This window comes from Molossus molossus, unplaced genomic scaffold (genome assembly GCF_014108415.1).
Source record: "Molossus molossus isolate mMolMol1 unplaced genomic scaffold, mMolMol1.p scaffold_m16_p_13, whole genome shotgun sequence".
NCBI lineage: Eukaryota > Metazoa > Chordata > Mammalia > Chiroptera > Molossidae > Molossus > Molossus molossus.
In genome coordinates this window covers 84564282-84585367 of record NW_023425348.1, presented here as the reverse complement: position 1 = coordinate 84585367, position 21086 = coordinate 84564282, and the positions used below count along the sequence as shown (strand labels likewise).

Genomic DNA, 21086 nt, shown 5'->3' with positions numbered 1-21086 from the left:
ACTCACAGAGTCAATGATTAAAGTAACCATCGAAAACACTTTGACGTCTACCTTATCCCGAAGAAACCAGCACAATTCCAAGAATCATGATAAACTTATAAACTGTATTACATAGAATTTTTCTTTGAATTCATTATTGAAATAAAAATATGTAGTAAGCACTAGGTTAAAGATAGATCACTGACTTGTATGAGATAGATAATCTATTCTCATATTCAGAGGACACTGAGCTCAGATAAACCATGTGATTTGCTCAGTCACATGATTGATAAGGACATTTGAAATTAACACCTTATCTTTAAATGAGTGATCTATATGCCTTGTTCTTTCATATGACAAACCTGTAACAATGATCGTAATGCAATGTATTACTATAATGATTGTCTCGACTGCAGTGTTTTCTGAGTTGAGATCTCAGCACTCTTGGATAGTGTTCAGTACAACCTCACTGAGAGCAAAATCTAATTTAAAATAGTATAATCAATCTCTCATAAATGTTACTCATACCCTCCTCCTCTATGATTTTCATATGTGTAAGGATTGAGGGAAATTTTCAGCTAAACATAGATCTAAGTTGCAGAAATGTCTACCTCCTTAACAATATAGCCTCAGTATTCTATGGTTTGTTAGCTGTGACTCTGTCTGCCTTTGTAGACTTCCTGGTGATCAATGGTCAGTTGCATCTCTTATGAGTCTAACAGCATCTACTCGGGTGACCATGGAAATATGAGAAAGCTTTTTTCCCCATCTTCCTTCATGTTTTCGTTTTGGGTTTCATTTAAAATTTTTTGCTAATAACAGCAACTTTTCCCATACTTGGCAGAAACTAGGTTAGCCATGCTTGATATCAGAATCAGTGGTGATAAACTGAATAATAATACTGCCAAGAGAATTGGGACGGGGGAAAAATAAACAACTTAACTTTGTTGTTGAATCCAAGTTTGTATGCCCAATGGGATGTGAAGCCAATCAACAAAGCACTGAGTATGAAGCAAGGTAAGGGTTTATTTAATGAGGCAGACAACCTGGAGCTTGGAAGAAAACCCAAATCAGCCTTGAGCCAAATTCAAAAATTAAGATGAGGAGGAGTTATACATATTTATTAATTCTAATTCAGGGGTTCTGATTGGATAGTCTTGGAACTAAGCTACCTAAGGTAAGGAATGTGAAAGAGCACTATAAGGCACAAAGGAATTTCAATCTAGCAGAGTCTGATTGGTCAGTCCTATATGTGTACATGTTTGGTCTGGGCACTGGATCTTCCTTATTGGTGGACCTTTCCCTTTCTAATGGGCTCCGAATGGCAAACAGCAGCACCTCTTTTACTTGAGTTCCATGGTTCCACTGTGCTCTGGAGGTCAGTTTAGGTTCATTTGGCTGCCAGCTGGGTAGACTCAGGTGTTAGTTGGTGGTGGGCACTTGTGGAGGGATAAGAAACTGCTCCTCGTTTTCTGTAGGATTCTTAAAAAAAGTGTTAGTGGCTGGCTTCAACATCTCTTCCTCAAATAGTTACTTCTTATGACCCAATCCCCTTGTAACAGTGGGCTAGGTTTATTTCCCATATAAAGACACAGCTTCTTTTTGACTAGCTAGATTTTTTCATAGGTATTCATTCATTCATTCATTCATTCATTATTCATTCATTCTTCCTGATCCCTTACTTAGATCATTGTCAGTAAGTCAGCCTATAACCCTGGTCTTTTTGGTAAAGGGCTTATCCATTTTGCCCTTTTTCCTTTTATTCATTTGACTTTTATTCTTTTAAATATTTAAAATGTATTTATTGCTTTCTCGAGTCTTGATTATGGAGATGTTCCTTCTCATTATGTTTTGAAATTGGATGGTAAGTTCATCTTTAATAGAACCTTCTCTGTGACTTTTCTGAAAGGTCACTTCTGGTAGCCACAGTGCTACTAATTTAGACCAATGTATGTCAATTTTTTAGCTTGAAGCTTCCTTACTTGTGCAGACAGCAAAATCCAAATTTCAACCCACGTGAGGAAAGGTTGTGGTTACTGATTCAAGAATGAAGCCTCTCCTTCTTGTTCTTCTTCTTCTCCCTTTCACCCTCTCCTTCCTCCCCTCCTTCTTCTTTCTTCTCCTTGTGCTGCCTGCGAATTACCCAGGACACCCTACACATTCCCTAGCGAGAAAATGTGAGGGACAATTCTCTTTCTCCTCCTCCTCTTCCTCCTCCTCTATCTTCTTCTTCTTCTTCTTCTTCTTCTTCTTCTTCTTCTTCTTCTTCTTCTTCTTCTTCTTCTTCTTCTTCTTCTTCTTCCTCTTCTTCTTCTTCTTCTTCTTCTTATTATTATTATTATTATTATTTATTTTTTTAACAAGATGCCATATCATGGTGGGCAACTTTATTTATAATGTTTGCTGATAAGCAGATTTATTTAGTTAGGATTTTAATGAGAATGCCAGTTTTTCAGAAACTAAATTTATATACAGGTTTTAGTGGAATTCTGTGTTGCTTCTGGGCCCAAAGGCTTAAGTTTGTTTTGTTTTTGTTTGTTTTTTTAAAACAATTTGAATCTCACAAAGTTTTGCAAATGCCCCTGTGAGAGTCATGGTGTCAGTGTCTATGTTTACTTCTGATTTTCTTCCTTTTGTGAAAAACTATTTATTTATTTATGTGTTATCTACAATTATTATAATATGTTTTATTTTTATAGTCACTATTTCAATGTATTCTTTTTAATATATGTTTTATTGAGGAAGGTAAAGCTCTATCTAGTCTTCCATATGCTAGAAATAAAAGTCTAACCATTTTGATTGTTTGCTTGTTTTTGAAATCTTTCTCTTTCTCGTGCTGAATACACTGTCTAGCTTGTCCTGTTCTTCAAGAATTATTCATTAAATAAATGAGAATATTAGAACTAAATGTAATATCTAATAGGAGTAACACATGGTCATTTTACCAGTTAGATAGAATGCAGAATTGGAATCTGAACAGAAGTGTGTGGATAAAGGAGGCAGGGTGTTACTTCCCAACATTTTAGAAATAACAGCCATTATCAAACTGGATTTCACTTAATGCATTTTTGCCTCACAAGGCCAGGCCTAGTCTATATTATACCTTAATAAAATACTATCTAATTTTGTATATTTACAACCAATATTTCTACTGCTTTCTCACCCTTGACTGTATATTGCCTTCTATGCTTTGTAACATTTTTTATACTACACATCTTAGAGAAACCAATTCTATTGAGGTAACTTAGAGAGTCTCTTGAGAAACCAGAATCCAATCTAGAGTGTAATTTTGTTGTTGTTTTTTTTAGTATAATAAGTGTCTAAACCATAGGGATTCTGGTCTCATTAGAATAAAATATATATATACTTGATCTTCTTTCAAATCTGTCTTCATTGAGGAAAGAATTACAGATGTAACGCCACTGTTTGTTTATTTTTTTAAAATTTCATTTGTTTGTGTTGTTTTACTTGACATATATACATATACATATATATATATACTGAAGTGAATCAGTTATCTACCATTAAAATATTGATTATTCTAAATCTCAGAAAAATATATTAACTAATTTTATTTCTAAGAAGAGAGTAAGAAAACTTGAAGATAGATATGAGCATTCTAAAGAAACTAATATTCTAAACTTTTTAATATCTGGTAAGTTAAATGCATTCTTTTTAATGTCTTTTTGTTTCTTTCAATTTTTATATTTAGCATTCATTCGACTAATAATTGAAAATTTCAAGTGTGGTAGAATCCTATCAATATTTTGATTCTTAAAGTTCATGTAATTTAAGTCCATATCTTATTTTATAATTCAGTTTACAATGTTGCCATCAAAATTTTCTGTTAAAGTTATTAGTTTTATATTTGGATCGTTAATTTAATTTCTAATACCTTTTAAATATGCTATTTCCTAAATTATAGTATATAATAAAATACATATCTATAAGTGATATTTTATTAACAAAAAGTTTTCAGTTAAGTCTTTAAGAGTAGTAGAAGGAAGAGCATGTGTGAGATAGATCTACGAGTAAAAAATGCAATTTTGAATATTAAATGTGTTCTTCGATATTGTCAGGTCTGTTGTAATCTGTAAAGAGCATATAAGATATCATGAAAAAAAACATAGGTATTTATTTTCTTTATCTCACATTTAACAAGGCTAGTTTGTAGGTAATAACTTTGATATGTTTGATTATTAAAACAAATAAATAAAACTAAATAGCGCTTAAGTATTTCAGAAATACTCCAAAAAGGAATTGTTCAATAGCAATGATTTTAAAGTTTAATACTGATCACCATGTACCAAAAGATATCAGATGCTAAATGTATATTACTATTCTATCTAGCTGTATTTCATATAGCTATGCAACTATGTATCTAGTTTGTTAAGTGTTTAATTTATACTCAAAGGACAGTAATGACTTTATTAGTGTTGTTTTCTTCAGTCCCCTCAGCAATCTTAATATAATTACACCCTGGATCTGGGAAGTTAAGTAACCTGTTCAATGAAATAAAACCAATTGTTGTCAACAATAGGATTTGACCCAAGATAAATGGATTCCTACCTTATCATTGTGGCAACTAAAGTGTTTTAATTACAATAGATAAATGGTATAAATCACAGATAAACCCAAATCATTAATATTTGTTTATTATAATTTCTAAAATGACAATTTAATAGAAAATAAGAAACAGTAAATTCTAAAACAAATATGAACAGTTTTGAATATAAAGTATAGGTATTTAACCATCCAATGGAAATTATATTTTTAGAAAGACTTAAATTGTTTAAACTATCTATTATAGGATGGAAAATATGAAGAAGTATCATAGAGCATTTGTTAAATATACATACACATATATTCATATTCTGAAATAGTGTGTTTTTAAAATTTTCTAAAATAATTTGAGATCTCAGGAAAAGCTGAAAGCTTCCATATGATCCAGATATATAAGATATGGGATTCTGTGTTCTAGGTGTCAAAGTTAATGACCTCTCAAGGATAATCTTCTACCATAAACATGGGGAAAATTATCCTGAATCAAGACTCATGGCTACTTTTAATAGGTATCATGCAAGAGACAGGTTTTTGCTTCATAAGATTCAGAGTTAGGTGCTGGCACCCAATGCCTCCCACAGTCACAAAAGCCAGAATCCTTGACTTTTGTTAAAATCATCACTCTAAGTACCTGAGCATTCTTACTTCATGATGTGGCCACTTTGCTGTCTATAATAATGTCCCTGTAGTTCATTGCCACATATAACTTCAAAATAAATAGAATTTTACAGACCCTTCTCATTAAATAATTTCATACCTAAAAATAGACCAACAAATAAATAAGAAGAGAATATCATAGAATGACTACTTGTCTAATGGTATAAGTTTTACATGCTATTAGTTTCCATCATCATTAGTGTCTTCTTAGGGCCAGTATAACTTTGGAATTGAAGTGGGCATTTCAGAGGCAGACTGAGCTGTGAGAGACAAACTTCTGACGTTTTGGTTTCTATGAAATATAATCATATAAAACAACATCACTGGAATGAAATTAGAGACCACCGAGTCCACTTGCTAGTTTTATTGATGAAAAATCTCAGCTTCAAAGAAGGGATATGTTTTTTATTCAAAGACTGACATCAATAATGGTAGTATCTGTGTTCATACTTATATGTAATTTTCCTAATGTAATCTCTGTATCTTTTTTTCTCAACAGATCTTGTGAAAAGAAACAAACAGATGACTGAAAAGAATTTTACAGTTGTGACTGAGTTTATTCTTCTGGGATTGACAGGCCACACTGAACTGAAAATCGTACTTTTTGTATTGTTCCTGGTGATTTATGTCATTACCTTGGTGGGAAATCTGAGCATGATCTTCTTAATCCGAATCACTCCCAAGATCCACACACCTATGTACTTTTTCCTCAGCTGCCTTTCTTTTGTAGATGTCTGCTATGCGTCTGCCATTGCTCCCAAAATGCTGATAAATCTCCTGGTTGTGAAGGCAACCATCTCTTTTTCCGCTTGCGTGGTACAGCATTTGTGTTTTGGGGTATTTGTTACCACAGAAGGTTGTTTGCTGTCAGTAATGGCATATGATCGTTTTGTGGCTATTACAAATCCTTTGCTTTACAGCGTGGTCATGTCTAAGAGCAGGTGTGTAGGGCTGGTCATTGGGTCATGGACGTGTGGAATGATTAACTCATTAACACATACAGTAAGCTTAAGCAGACTGTCCTTCTGTAGGCTGAATGTTGTCAGCCACTTTTTCTGTGATATTCCTTCACTTCTAAAGCTGTCATGTTCTGAAACCTCCATGAATGAGTTGTTGCTCTTAATCTTCTCTGGAGTCATTGTTGTGGCTACCTTCTTGGCCGTGATGATTTCCTACATTTTCATTGTTCTCGCTGTCCTGAGGATCCGCTCAGCGGCAGGCAGGCAGAAAGCCTTCTCCACCTGTGCTTCTCACCTGACTGCTGTGACCATATTCTATGGTACCCTAAGCTTTAGTTATATTCAGCCAAGCTCTCAGTATTCTGTGGAACAGGGGAAGGTAGTTTCTGTGTTCTACACACTAGTGATTCCCATGTTAAACCCACTGATTTACAGTCTGAGAAACAAAGAGGTAAAAGATGCTGTAAAAAGGGCCGTGGAAATTAAACATTTTTCCTGTTAGTGTTTTAAAAATATTTTTTTCTTTATTGATTTTAGAGAGAGAGGAAGGGAGAGGAAGAGAGAGAGATGGAAACATTAATGAGAGAGAACATTGATTGGTCACCTCCTGCATGCTCCCTACTGGGGATTGGGCCTACAACCTGGGCATGTGCTCCAACTGGGAATCAAACTGGTGACCTTTTGGTGCATGGGTTGATGCTCAACCACTGAGCCAGACCAACTGGCCCCTGTTAGTTTAAAGTCATTGTAAATCCTACCACATTGTACCAGTTGGTTCTCATTTTTAAAAATTCTGTGAATGTAAAGCTTCTGAGGATGTACAGAGTTTTATTTAATTTTATTTTTTTCTTGTAGTTTTTAAAAATTTTTTTCAAACATAATACACCTTCAATACCATTCTGCGCAAATTTCAGATGTACAACAAAGTGCCTGGAAAATTGTGCACTCTACAAAGTGGACCACCGCTTCCCTAAGCACCCACCTGCACAGTTTTCTATTCTATACCCTTGTTTGTCACGTGAGGAGGTGGCCAGAAAGGGAAAGTTGTTTAATCCATGTAGCTGCATCGCAGAATCGATAGCCTATCTCACAGGTCTTCCCGATATTCCAGGTTGTTATTCTCTAAATCAATACAAAATTCAATATTACATTTATATTTTTCTGTTATTTGGAGAAAACAATTATAGAATAATACTTGCATTTAATGACATAAAAATAGGGTACTTACAAAGAAAAAAGTAATTGGTTCTCAGATTTCCAAGAACATGTATATTCTATTACATTTGCTTTCACTGACTTACAGTTCAATTGGTCTAAAGAGTGGTTATGACATTGAAATTTATAATAAGAAACATATATTTGGTCTTAGTCCTGGCATAGTTCTTAGAATCTTTTTATCACCCAAAATGCTGATAAAAGTCCCGGTGTGAAGGGAGCCATGTCTTTTTTCGCTTGCATGGTATAACATTTGTGTTCTGGGGTGTTTGTTACCACAGACGATTTCTTGCTGTCGGTAATGGCATATGATTGTTATGTGGCTACTGCAAATCTTTTGCTGCATAGTGTGGCCCTAAGAGGAAGTGTGTAGGGCTGGTCCTTAGGTCATGGATATGTAAAACAATTAACTCATTAACACACACAGTAAGCTTGGGTGGACTTTCCTAACTGAGGAGAGCCTTGAAAGTGTCTTGTCTTATGTTAATGAGGTGGCTTTTGGAAAGGCCATATATATGGGGGCTGGTGGCCAGGGGAACCAACCATGAATTGGTGGTCAGAACTTTTAGTGTCACCCCTTGATTTCCAGGGAGGGGAGAGAGCTGGAGTTTGAATCAATCACCAGTGGCCAATGATTTCATCAATCATGCCTATGTAATGAGGCCTCCATAAAAACCCACAAGGAGGGGTATGCTTCCATGTGCCACCCTGCTGGCCCTCAAATTCAAGGACAGAAGCTCTTGCACTTGGAACTAATGTTATGTATCTCTTCATCTGGTTGTTGATTCATTTTCTTTGATATCCTTTGTAATAAACTGGTAACCAAGGAGTAAACTTTAAGCTTTATATATATTTCACGTTTTTTTTTGTTTTTTTAGAGTAATAAATTATATATTTATTCAAACTTCCGACTGTTTATTGCTTATATACTGAAGTGTAATGGAATTCTGTGTGTTGGCCTGCCCTACAGTGACTTTATTATATTCAATTATTAGTTATAGTAACTTGTGCTGATTCCCTTTCTACACAAATGATTGTATCATCTTCAAATAGAGACCATTTTATTTATTTAAAAAAAATTTTTTATGTCTTATATTTATTCCTCTCATCTTATTGCATAGGCTGGGATCTCCATTATGATATATGATAGTTGTGGTGAGAAAACAAAGTCTTCTCTTCTTTCAGTCTTAGTGAGAAGGCATTCATTTTTTCATGGTTAAATATGGTGTTCACAGTAAGTTTTATTGTAGATGCCTTTTGTCAATTTTTAGGAAGTTTCTTTTCATTTTTAGATTGCTGAAAGTTTACTTATGTACTATAAGTTGATACTGAATTTCATTAAATGCTTTTCCCATATCAATTGATAAATCCATAGTTTTTCTTCTTAATTCTGTTGATGTGATAAATTATATTAATGGTATTTGAATGCTGAGGTGGGATTGTATTTCTAAGATAAACCTCATATATAATTTGTGAATGTTTCTATACAATTAAAATTAAAACTAACAACAAGGAAAAAATCAATTTATGTGACTGTTACTAGATATGAAATAAGGAGTTTAATCTATGTATAATCACCTATACAAGAGATAGAGACCACATTTATTCAATAGGTATTAAATGTTTTACGGCTACACAAAATATATAAAATTTAATGAATAATAAACTAAAGCCTTGAAAGAAATTTCTGTATTGTTCTACTTCTAAATCAATTTTTAAAAATGATTTTATCATTTCTATAGAATTAAAGTTGACTGTGATAGCTAAGAAATAATTCCATGAAGAGGTAAATTCTTTAAATGTCAACATTTTCTATGACAGAATAAATACTGAATTTTACTTTTCTACTCTATGATTGACCGATTTCCATTACTCTGAAGTATAAACTAATATATTGAGCTATGAATCACATAAATAGACAGATACACTGCATCATATATCTTGCTATTATCTCATGTTTTATGTCATACAAACTTGTGATTTAAAGAATAACATAAGCCCTGGCCAGTTTGGCTTAGTGGACTAAAGAGTCCCAGGTTCAGTTCCCTCTCGGGGCACGTACCAAAAAAGAAAAAAAAAAGAATAATATAAAAATATTTTAATACTTATCATCAAGGAGCTAATAAAGGCAAGATTGACTGTAAACTTTGTCTCAACTCTGACACAACAGGGATTGGGAGAAACACCAGGTGGCTTTGTGAAGGGCATGGACCTCACTGTTTCAGCGTGTACCACTCACACACTAGACATTAGAATATAGCTCCTCCTGTTACCTGACTTCTGAGACCTCTCTACCTCATAGCATTTCTTTTAAGCTCTCCAGTGGTTACTTCACCAGGGAATCTATAGATATAGAAATAGAGAGCTATAGATGATATAGAGATAGACAGATAATAGATATAGATGATGGAGACAAAGATAGAGATAGATGATAGAGACACAGACAGAGACAGAGATAGAGATAGAGTTAGAGATGACAGAGATATTCTCCAGGGACTACAATGATTCCTTTCTCCAATAAGAAACCATATGCAGCCCTGGCCAGTTTGGCTCAGCAGTTAGAGTGTTGTCCCACAAACCAGAGAGTCCAGTGTTCGGTTCCCGCTAAGAGAATGTACCTAGGTTGCAATTTGTCCCCGGCACCTGTTGGGGTCGTGTGGGTGGCAACCAGTCGATGTGTCTCTCTCACGTCGATGTGTCTCTCTCACATCGATGTTTCTCTCTCTCTCTTCCTTCCTCTTTCCCTCCCACTCTATCTAAAGATACATGCAAAAATGTCCTCGGGTGAGAATAAAAAAAGAAGAAACCATATGCATATGTAATTTGACACTTGGTAATATTATGATTATTGTGAATAATTAAAGATTCACTGAATCACAGATCATTCCTTATTCTAAAGATGATATTTAATTTTCATACTCATACTTCTCAATTAGTATCCTCTCTCTCTTGTATTTCAGGAGCTCTTTCAATGACAAACTCTAGATGTTGATTAGTGAAGTTTACCCTCATAGGGTTGACACATATTCCTGAGAAGTCTGTTCTTCCTTTTATCAGTCTTATCACTGTGGATGGGCATTCATTGAGTGTGTACAAGAATCAAGACAATGCTCTATAAATTACATGTCTTTGGGGAGGGGTTTTTCACATCTTTGTCCATGTGAATGGCACACCCTAAAATAACATGGTGTTCAACCTTCACAACTGCTCCACTGTTTTTCATTGTATCATTTAAGGATATTTTCTCTCATGCATGTAAGAGGTAAAAAAACAAACACTGCCGCAAAAAAGAGGGCTTAATTTAAAATAGAAAATAATCACATGTTGTCCCTCATGGCATATCTTGGTTCAGTAGCTCAACAATATCAGAGTCAATGTATTCTACTGCATTTACAGTAATTTTCCAAATGGATGAAGTGCTCATAGAAAGGTTCTTAAAAGTCTGAGAAGCAGAAGGTAATAGAGAATAAATATTTCCCTCATAGACCCCCTCCTTTCTTTTTTTGAAAGAACACTTATCTAATATTTTCCCTGGAAGAATTCCTTCTGCAAATCATTAGCAATGGACATTTGGGTTTTTTTGGAATACTGCTTCTCCTTAATCTTTATTTCTCACACTATGCCCTGCCTTCACTTTGTTTTGACTTTCTATTTTACTAAAATCACTCATTAAAAGAGGACTGAATAATTTATATGTATGTGAATTTGTTTCTTTATATATAATTGAACAGTTATATCTTTCTTGAGTTTATTTTCTGTACCAGACATGACTTTCACTGTTGTTCTAATGTTTCTGCTATATCTCCTCTTCTATCCTGCATCTGACAAAGTGAAGCTTTACTCCCTGTCATCTCTGGATTATAGTAGTGAAGTATACAAATTATATTTAGAAACAACTTAGGGACCTTGTTAAGAGTACAAAGTCTTAAGCATTACCTTGACTATCTGGTTTGAAATCTGATTCTAACACCTAATACCTTGGTGGACTCTGACCATTTACTCAGTCTCTCTGAATCACCTTTCTCTAATCTAAAAAACAGATTTTTTAATAGAACGTATCTCACAGAGTTGTTTGTGATAATCAACTTCATCAAGACATGAAGAATGCTCAAGAGTCTGAGATATTATTACTTGGTAGTAATAATGACTATCTTAAAGATTACTGTTGGCTACATTAACACTTTGATAATTGTCTTCACATGACATTGTATCATGTACTTTTTTGTATTATAAGATTGTGTTTTATTTTTCAGAGAAGTTTTATGTTCATAGCAAAATTGAGAAGAAGGTGCAGAGATTTCCCACATATTCTCTGACTCACACATGCATATCCTCCCCCATTCCATTATCAACAGCCCCTCACAAAGTAGTATATTTATTACAACCCATGCGTCTACATTGGCACATCATTTTCACCCAAGTTCCATAGTTTACATTTGGTTTACTCTTGGTGCTGTACATTCTATGGGTTTGAACAAATATATAATGACTTGTAACCACAATGATAGTTTCATACAAAGTATTTTCCCTACCGTAAACATCCTCCAAGCTCCTCCTGTCCATCCTTTCCTATGTCCTAACCCCTGGCAACCACTGAACTTTTTACTGTCTCCATGGTTGTGCACTTTACAGAATGTCACATAGTAGGAATCATGCAGTATGTAGCCTTTTCAGATTAACTTTTTGCACTTAGTAGCAAGCATTTAAGGTTTTACTACATTTTTTCATGCTTGATAGTGCATTTCTTTACAGTGTCGAATAAAATATCATTGTCAGATGTGCTATAGTTTATTTGTCCCTCTACCTACTGAAGGACATCCTGGTTGCTTTATATTATGCACTTTCTAAATTTTATTCCAATGAAATACTTTATTTCATTTTATTTCATTGGCTGAACACAATTTTAATTGTATGATAGTGAACAAAGCAAATATTGTAGAAAAATAGCTTTAATAATGTCCCAGAAATGTTAAGAAGAATAAAAGTAAAAAAATAAAAGTAAGCTCATAGGAAAATGTAGAGAGTGATTTGGAACAACTATATACAAAGGCAAGATAACTATGTCCTTGGCATGTATCAGGATTCACTTACATTAGAAATATGGCATTGTGTGAGCAACAGGATTCTTTCCCTTTGCTTCCCACAATTACGATGATCAATGTTAAACAATGAAGTCTGTTAAAACAAAGTGCATAATCAATATTGATAAAAACTGGGAAATGACCTGAGAAAAGAGAGATAGTACAGTTAATTTATCATGGGATAGTCCTCTTACCCAAGGATACAAAAAACAACTTTTAAATGTGGAAAATTAGTTTTTTTTTTAAGTCAGAGATAAGAAAATGCTACAATCTCAAACATCAAACAATCAGTTATTAAGTACAACTATTTGGGAGGGAAAACAGTACAAACCTAAAAGCTTCTAGGTGGCCTCAGAAATTTCTCTCAACTTGAGTATCATCTGATATCAACAAAATGGACTAATTAAGACAAAATTAGGTGCCAATCAGAAGCTCTGGATTGCCGAATTGCAAACCATGTTCAGTTAATAGACTCAAATATGGAAGGGAGCCAATGACGAGGAAAAAGTGGAACCCCAACATTCGGACAGGGTATTTGAGGAAAGTAATATGACTGGTATGTCAAAACATTAGATATCATAGACACAGCCATTAACAAGTGAAATTCTAAAACATATCAGGAAGAGTATTAAGGGTAAAAACCAAAGAAAAAGACACACACACACACACACACACAGACTCAAACACACTCACACTCACACATAAACACGCTGTGATTTTATTCTTATAGATGCAACATCAGAATCCTTGACAGGATTTTCCTTCTATTCACCTAACACATTCTACTATGCTATAACAATTATGTAATTGAAGTGTATAATCTATCTTTCCCCTCAAGAAAAGAAAATACTTTTATTATTTTGTTCATTAATCTATTTACGGAAATTAGAAGTGCTGAGCATCTATAAGACAGTTGATGAATACCTATTGACCTCATCTCTGCTTGCTATTTCTCTTGTGGAGGCACATACAGCATGATTTAAAGCCCATACCCTAGCTTATACAAATCTTATAATGTGTAAACCTTAAGGAAAAAAGTATTACATGGATTTTCCCAGACTCTTTGTAGTGCACATTTTACATCTTTGTTCCTCAAGCTATAGATCAAGGGATTCAACATGGGAATAACGAGGGTGTAAATTATGGAAGCCACTTTATCACTGTCCAAGGAATGACTGGACTCAGGTTGCACATACATAAATATCAACGTCCCATAAAATATTACGACCACCATCAGGTGGGATCCACAGGTAGAAAAAGCCTTGTGCCGACCCTCAGCAGAGTTCATCCTCAGAATGGATTCAAGAATGAGGAGGTAAGACACAACGACTATCAGAAAGGATGAAATCAAATCAAAACTGGCTAAAATCAGAATAATCAATTCAATTTCCTGCATATTTGAACAGAGCAAAGGTAACAAGGGGAGAGTGTCACAGTAGAAATGACTGACAACATTATAGCCGCAGAAAGATGAGCGAAAGATTTTTATGGTGATTAGAAGAGAAACAAATGTGCTGTGGAGATAGGAGACAGCCACCAGCAGCTGGCATAGCCTTTGTGTCATGATGACTGGGTAGAGCAAAGGGTTACAGATGGCCACATAGCGGTCATAGGACATGACAGATAGAATAAAAATTTCACCATCAATAAACACAAGAAAAAAAGCTAGTTGTAGAGCACAGAAATAATAGGAGATTGTATTTTGATCCACAACAAAATTTACTAACATTTTGGGCCCTACAGTTGTTGAATAACCAAGATCAGTGAAAGCCAGGTGTCTGAGAAAGAAGTACATGGGTGTCTGGAGGCCGGAGTCCACCTTGGTGAGGATGATTATGCCCAAGTTGCCCACCACTGAGATCATGTAGATGATCAAGAAGAGTCCAAATAATGGAGCTTGCAGATCAGGGCGGTCTGTGATCCCCATGAGAATGAACTCGTTTAACACTGTTAGGTTTTGTGTTTCCATGCAGGTTTTTCAGGAAACCTATTCTGGAAAGAGACATCAGCATAGTCAATAGGTTTCATGTATTCTACCTGTGAGATTTTTAGTCTGCAACGCTAATATAAATAAGATACATCCAAATTTACCATTTAAAATATATGAAAAGTAACTTATGTCTACAAAAATAATATTCATAAATAGAGCTTGAGACAGCCAGTGGTTCTCAACTGGAGGGGATTTTACTGAGCAATGAGCATTGGTCAATATCTAGAAGACACTATGGTTGTCACAACTCAGAGGAAGGGTGTGACTGGTGTGTAGGGTTAGAAGTTAGTTATGCTTTTAAATATCCTACAATATCCAATATCTAATCCAAAATATAATAATTTTAAATTATAAATTCCAACAATGTGTAGAACCTACTACTTCAGCACTTGGTCCTGCAAACTTTCTTATGCCTATAGGTGACACAGGCTGAAACAGTGAAACAGTTCATACAATGGACAGAAATTTTATAATGTCAGTTATATCTTCATTTAAGTTACATACAAGAATTTGGCCAACGATTTAACTTAATCAAAACTCATTGTTCTCATATACAAATCCAATACTTTGGATCATTTAATCTTTGTTTATCTCTCCACAAGCCTGTAGGAAAGTATTGGCATTGCTTTCATATAATGAAGTTTTATAAAATGTTTTTTGGATAAAGAGATATTATACTCTTTAATGAAAGTTTAAAGGCCTGTGCATCGAGCATAATAGTTTAAAGTCACTATGTTACCCAGTACTATAGAGGTGAAATAAAATACACTAAAGGTGACACATCCATGGATTCTTGGATATTACTTTAAATTCCTCTACACCTTAAGGCCACAGGAATGCCTTCAAACTACGATATAATATAAAACACACCTAAGTATTTTATATAATCAAATAAAAATGTATCTGAATGCTCCTAATAATACACAGATTAAGGATATACCAGGTGAGTGCTGAGTGGCAGATTAAGGTAAAAAATTATTAGATGTAAAACATTGTGAGCATGAATGCTACCTTTAAAAACCAGAAATAATACTGGTTACAATAAAAATTACAGTGACAGCAGTTTCTGAGTGGTCTAAAAAATAAAACTGTAACTTTATAACATTAAATATAAAGTAATTACATTAAGTTTGCATTGAAATAATTTAAAATGCTGTTTATGATTCTGTCACTTCCGTGAGTATACCCTGCTGTGATGAACACACCTTCCTCATGTCAGAAAGATGGACATGTGGATCAGTAAACAGTCATTTCAGAAAGATATCCTCAGTAAATTTAGTAAGAAGTGACATAAATCTTATTTTTGTGTGTTTTGTTTCTTTTTGCCAATATGAAAAAAGGAAAGAAATTATATTTCGTAAGTTCCAATTTTTCTGTGCTCTAAGAAAAGATAAAAGTGTTTGAGACTTTTATTCTCACAGGCTCTAATGTTGTATGGAAAGAACCAAATTGCTTTTTCATAGTTCACATCTTTGTTAAATACCAACTTACTTTTTATTTATTTATTTATTCACTTATTTTTGTTACAGATGTTTCTCCTCCCCCCCCCCCCCACTGATTCCCCACTCCCTCTCCCTCCCCGCCCTGTCCACAGCTTTGTTGTCCATGTCCATTGTTCATGCATACATACATATAAGTTCTGTGGTTACTTTTTTTTTTTAACTTATACTGTTTGAGGTAATTATAGCTTTCTATCAGATTCCACTTAAAATGAAAAAACATGCTGAATATTTTGATATTATTATAAAACTGGGTACTTAAAAGTCTTCTAATATCCACATAATGCTTTTCACATCTCAACATGAGGGGGAAAAATCAATTTTATACATTTATTTAAATAATTATTAAAGTTTAGATTACATCTAGAGTGTCACAAAAAAGAGCCTAGAACCACTAATGAACTAAAATTTCAAAGGACATTAAAATGATTGATTTTTAAAAAATGATAGATTGAATATCTGCAGCTTTGTAACTGCAGATTTTTAAAATTTTATGTCTTTTTAGTTAGGCTTCATTTGCACTGTTTTGGCCTGTATTACAGATATAATTACTTATATAAAATAAACCTTTTATAAGCAATACTATGATGGTATCTCAAAGATGCTTTTGAATATTTAGTCTGTCAACTCATGTGAAAATACTCAAAAACATTAGTATGCTGAGATGAGGAGGGGTCCCCTTCGAGCTCAGGTATTAAGGAGAAGTGGAAAGCAAAAAGAACTAAATCAGAATTGCAAACATTTTGCTAGAGCTTTGTCATTTAATTAAAGTGAAACTTTGGATGTATCACTGAAGCAGCGTCAATATTGGTAACATAAAACACCACATGAAATGTTCTATCCTTTTACCTTCAATGAAGCCTCTCTCTTGACTCCCTCATGTGTTTCTTACATGGCTGAGTGAGAACAATTTATGGATTTTTTTCACCTTTTGATGCTGTCCCTGAGGAGATGCCAAGCAATTTGTTGATTGTCCCTACAATATTTAATAGCACAATTAAATGCCTGGAGGTTGTCCTTTAATTGTCATGGATAATTTACATTCCCCATGATTTTCTTTCCTCCCTTCCCTTCCCTTCCCTTCCCTTCCCTTCCCTTCCCTTCCCTTCCCTTCCCTTCCCTTCCCTTCCCTTCCCTTCCCTTCCCTTCCCTTCCCTTCCCTTCCCTTCCCTTCCCTTCCCTTCCCTTCCTTCCTTCCTTCCTTCCTTCCTTCCTTCCTTCCTTCCTTCCTTCCTTCCTTCCTTCCTTCCATTTTCCACTCTTGGATAACTTTCCTTTTGTAGCACACAGGACTCTTGACCACAATATTGTATCTATAGACATGCCCATCAAGAGTCTGCATTTACACAGTGGTCTCCTTGAATGAGTGACAGTGTGGTGTAGAAATGTTTAGATACTGTTCTACTGTTTTAAAACTTTTAGGGAATTAAAATAGTACATTGCTTTCTTGATTTATTGCTCACGTTATTGCTAAAGTCTATGTGCCTGACACTTCTAAAGGCCACAACTCAAAGCATCAGAGTTTGGAGTAAGGATGTTTTATTGCTTGAGAAGGTGTCACTGAGCATATAGGAGTCCAGATCCAACTTAAGAAAGTACAGGGTTCAGGCTTATTTTATGTCAAGAAAGAGAAGATAAAACCAGCTGTTTTTGGAAAACTAAAGCCTCAAACAGGATTCCTCTAATTATTATCATGTCTGTATGCAAGACAAAGCAGGAGGTATTCACCTGAAGACCATGGGAACAAAGCAGGCTTGAATGAGACTGTATCAGAGAGAGACAGTACTCACTTTGTTACAATGTAGTGTTTGTTTTTATTTACCTTGGGAACAGAAACTAGTTACTGTTATTTCTCATTTCATTGTGAGTGTTCAACACTTCTCTTTTGCTAATTTTTAAAATTTTTTTATTTTACAACTTCATGAACCATTTCAGTAATTCCATTTTGTACAAACACACTCCAATACAGATCTATTCCATCACCACAAAGTACCCTCTGGCTACCCTTTATAAGCTCATGTTTGTAGTGGTCTCAGCCTATTAATAATCAGTGTTGTGGCTGAACTAGCCCTTGTCGTTTTTATGATTGATTTCGAGACATCCTTCAACAATAACTTCCAGGAAACTTTGAAAAGATAAAGATTTATTTTTTACAAAACCTGGAAATTACACAGCATACCTGGGCCATACAGTAAGTTCTGGGAAGGTGGGAAAAGGGAAGGGTAGGGAGAGAAAGAAAGGGAACGGGAAAGAAGTAGAGGGGAAGAAAAGGGAGGGAAGAGAAGGAAAGAGGAGAAGAGAAGATAATCGAAGGTAAGGGGAGGGGAGTAGAGGAGACAGGAGAGGAGGGAGAAAAGGGAAGACAAAGAAGAGAACATAGGCTTGGGGCAATCAAAGGTTAAATCAGGTAATTGTTTAGAAAAAAGAAAAAAAAAATCCAGGATTTACACTATACTATGCCTACTTCCTACTACTCCTCTCCAATTTTTTCTGAATCCTGGCAATCACTAATCTTGATAGTGCTGTAATTAACCTAATTATTAATAACAAGGAGCAAAGGGAAGACCAACTATGATAGGCATGTCATTTGGATCAGCTTCACCAGGAAGCTACAGATTTACCTTCCACAGGGAGCCACCACTTTATTCCAGGAGATTGTTGGGAGAAGGGACTGGAAAGAGAGGAGAATAGAAGCATGCCCTGTAAAGTTGAGGTGACATTGGGAAGGTACTTGGAAAAGGTTCTTGGCGAGAATGGGCGTGGCCACTGCAGAAGTGAGAAATTTGGGATACTTAAACCCCTGAACAAAGGTTTTTTCTTTTGTGCTCTTGTGTTCTTGGCTGTCTTGGGACTCTTGTTTCAGAGGGTATACTCTCTGGGTTCCACTGAATTTTCCCACATGGTCCACGGTCATGTGGATGCCAAATGCAATGGACTAATGGACTGTAACTAGCCTGATGTTGAACTGGACCCAACTGCGAGATGGAAAGAAAACTCGGGACACTGGTTTTGCTTCTACCTCCAGTGAAACCCCAGCTCCATTTCTATGACTGGAATGGGACTTTAAAAAGACAGAGATGTAGTTCCACACAAATGAAAATCACTCATTCTCTTGTGCTAGTCTCAGAAAATTCTCCCCAGCATTCAGTGGGGAATAGGATACGCCAATTTCCCAGATAATAATCTAATTCCATCACTATATTGTGTCACTTAAAGAATGTTTTATAAATAATATCATACCACTTGCAATCTTGGAGATTTATTTATGATTTTGTATGTATCATTTGTTCTGTATTGTTGCTGAGTATGTATTACATGGGATGGATGGTACAGTTCGGTTATCCAACTTATGTAAACTCTATTATGCATTCTTTTTAATGCCTTTTACCATGTTAGGCTCTAAAGATACAACTGTGAATGTAATATCTGGAGTCCCTGTTTTTATAAAAATAAATGTTTAGTAGTAGAGAAATGCAACTGGCTATATGTGAGGAATCGTATCAATCTGATTTGAAAATAAATGTAGGTTAATATCTGAAGTATGAGCAGGAAATAGCTATCTATTAGTGACACATTTTAAGTTTGACAACAATGAAGAATTTTGTTTATTTCTAGACTTATACATATATTCTTGCCCATCCCACGGAGGTAACAGTACAAGGTTAAAGCAATCACATTATAAGTTACATTGGTTTATACATAATCTATTGCTAGTGTATGTTACAGTGAATTTTAAGTAGAAAATTTGTACACATGTTCCAGGTTCTAGTTAGGGCATTTTTTACCTCTTTATTCCTTAAACTGTAAATCAAGGGATTCAGCATAGGTATGACCAAAGTGTAAAATAAAGAAGCCATTTTATCAGTATCAAATGAATGACTGCTCTTGGGCCGCACATACATAAAGAATAGGGTACCATAGAATATGACTATGGCCATCAGGTGAGAGCCACAGGTAGAGAAAGCCTTGTGCCTGCCCTTTGAGGAGTTTATCCTGAGGATGGCAACCAGGATCAGAATGTAGGACACAAGGACTATCAGAAGAGATGAAACTAGGTTAAAAGCTGAAAAATTCAGAATGATCAACTTAATTTCATGTGTGTCTGAGCAGAGCAAAGATATCAAGGGCAAAATATCACAGTAGAAATGCCTGATGACATTATAGCCACAAAATGATGAAGTGAAAATTTTAATGTTGACCAGCAAAGATAAAAAGATACTGTATAGATAGGGTATTGCCACCAGCAAGTGACATAATCTTTGTGACATGATGACTGTGTAGAGCAGAGGGTTACAGATGGCCACATAGCGGTCATAGGCCATTGCTGACAGTATATAAATTTCACAAGTGATAAATATACCGAAGAAAGTGAGTTGGATAGCACACCAATTATAAGAGATTGTATGTTGATTTACAGCTAAATTTGCGAGCATTTTAGGTCCTACTGCTGTAGAATAACCGAGATCACTGAGAGCCAAGTGTCTAAGGAAAAAGTACATGGGTGTTTGTAGTCTGGAGTCTATCTTGGTGAGGAAGATCAAGCCTAGGTTACCCACCGCGGAGACCATGTAAACAATGAGGAAGAGTCCAAGCAATGGAGCCTGAAACTCTGGGAGGTCCATGATCCCCATTAGAATGAATTCATTCAACGTTGTTCGATTGTGTTTTTCCATCCAAGCCATTCAGGAAACCTATAATGGACAGAAAGATAAACCTAATCAACACATTTCATGAGCTATGACTGAGATTGATATTGTAATAAGTGATTCAAAGCCTAAATCTTTCATTTACGACTTGTTGCTTTCATTGGCTACCCTGACACTTGGCAGCTCAATTCCATCTCTCAGCTCTTGAGAGGTTTCTTGACAGGTTTCTTAGATCTGACAAAAAAGCACAAACAACAAAAGTAAAAATAAATAAATTGAAGTTTTATCAAAAAGCAAACTTTCTGCACCAAAGAATATGATCAAAGAATTAAAAGGTAATGCAAATCATATATCTGGCAAGATTCTAGTATATACAACATACAAAGGATTTATACAACTCAGTAACAAAAAGGTAAACAACCCACATATTTTTTTTAGACAAGGCAAAAAACTTGAGCAGACATTTATTACAAAAACACACAAGTGGTCAATAAGCA

The 21086-nt window shown here is 35.0% G+C and overlaps 2 protein-coding genes and 1 pseudogene across 2 annotated transcripts; 1 reads left to right on the top strand and 2 right to left on the bottom strand.

Annotated features, from left to right (window-relative positions):
- Nucleotides 1-5721: 5721 nt before the first annotated feature.
- LOC118629006 (olfactory receptor 5J2) lies at nt 5722-6660 on the top strand. The gene has a single exon (XM_036260101.1). The coding sequence runs from the start codon at nt 5722-5724 to the stop codon at nt 6658-6660; it is 939 nt and encodes a 312-aa protein (XP_036115994.1).
- A 6803-nt stretch (nt 6661-13463) lies between these two features.
- On the bottom strand, nt 13464-14423 carry LOC118628692 (olfactory receptor 8K3-like). The gene has a single exon (XM_036259627.1). It carries the CDS (start codon nt 14421-14423, stop codon nt 13464-13466), a length of 960 nt encoding a protein of 319 aa, XP_036115520.1.
- Nucleotides 14424-19732: 5309 nt separating this feature from the next.
- On the bottom strand, nt 19733-20616 carry LOC118628691 (annotated as a pseudogene).
- Nucleotides 20617-21086: the final 470 nt, after the last annotated feature.

Excerpts from the sequence above, each read along its gene's own strand:
- LOC118628692 (XM_036259627.1), bottom strand. The coding sequence starts at position 14,423 with ATGGAAACACAAAACCTAACAGTGTTAAACGAGTTCATTCTCATGGGG.
- LOC118629006 (XM_036260101.1), top strand. The coding sequence starts at position 5,722 with ATGACTGAAAAGAATTTTACAGTTGTGACTGAGTTTATTCTTCTGGGA.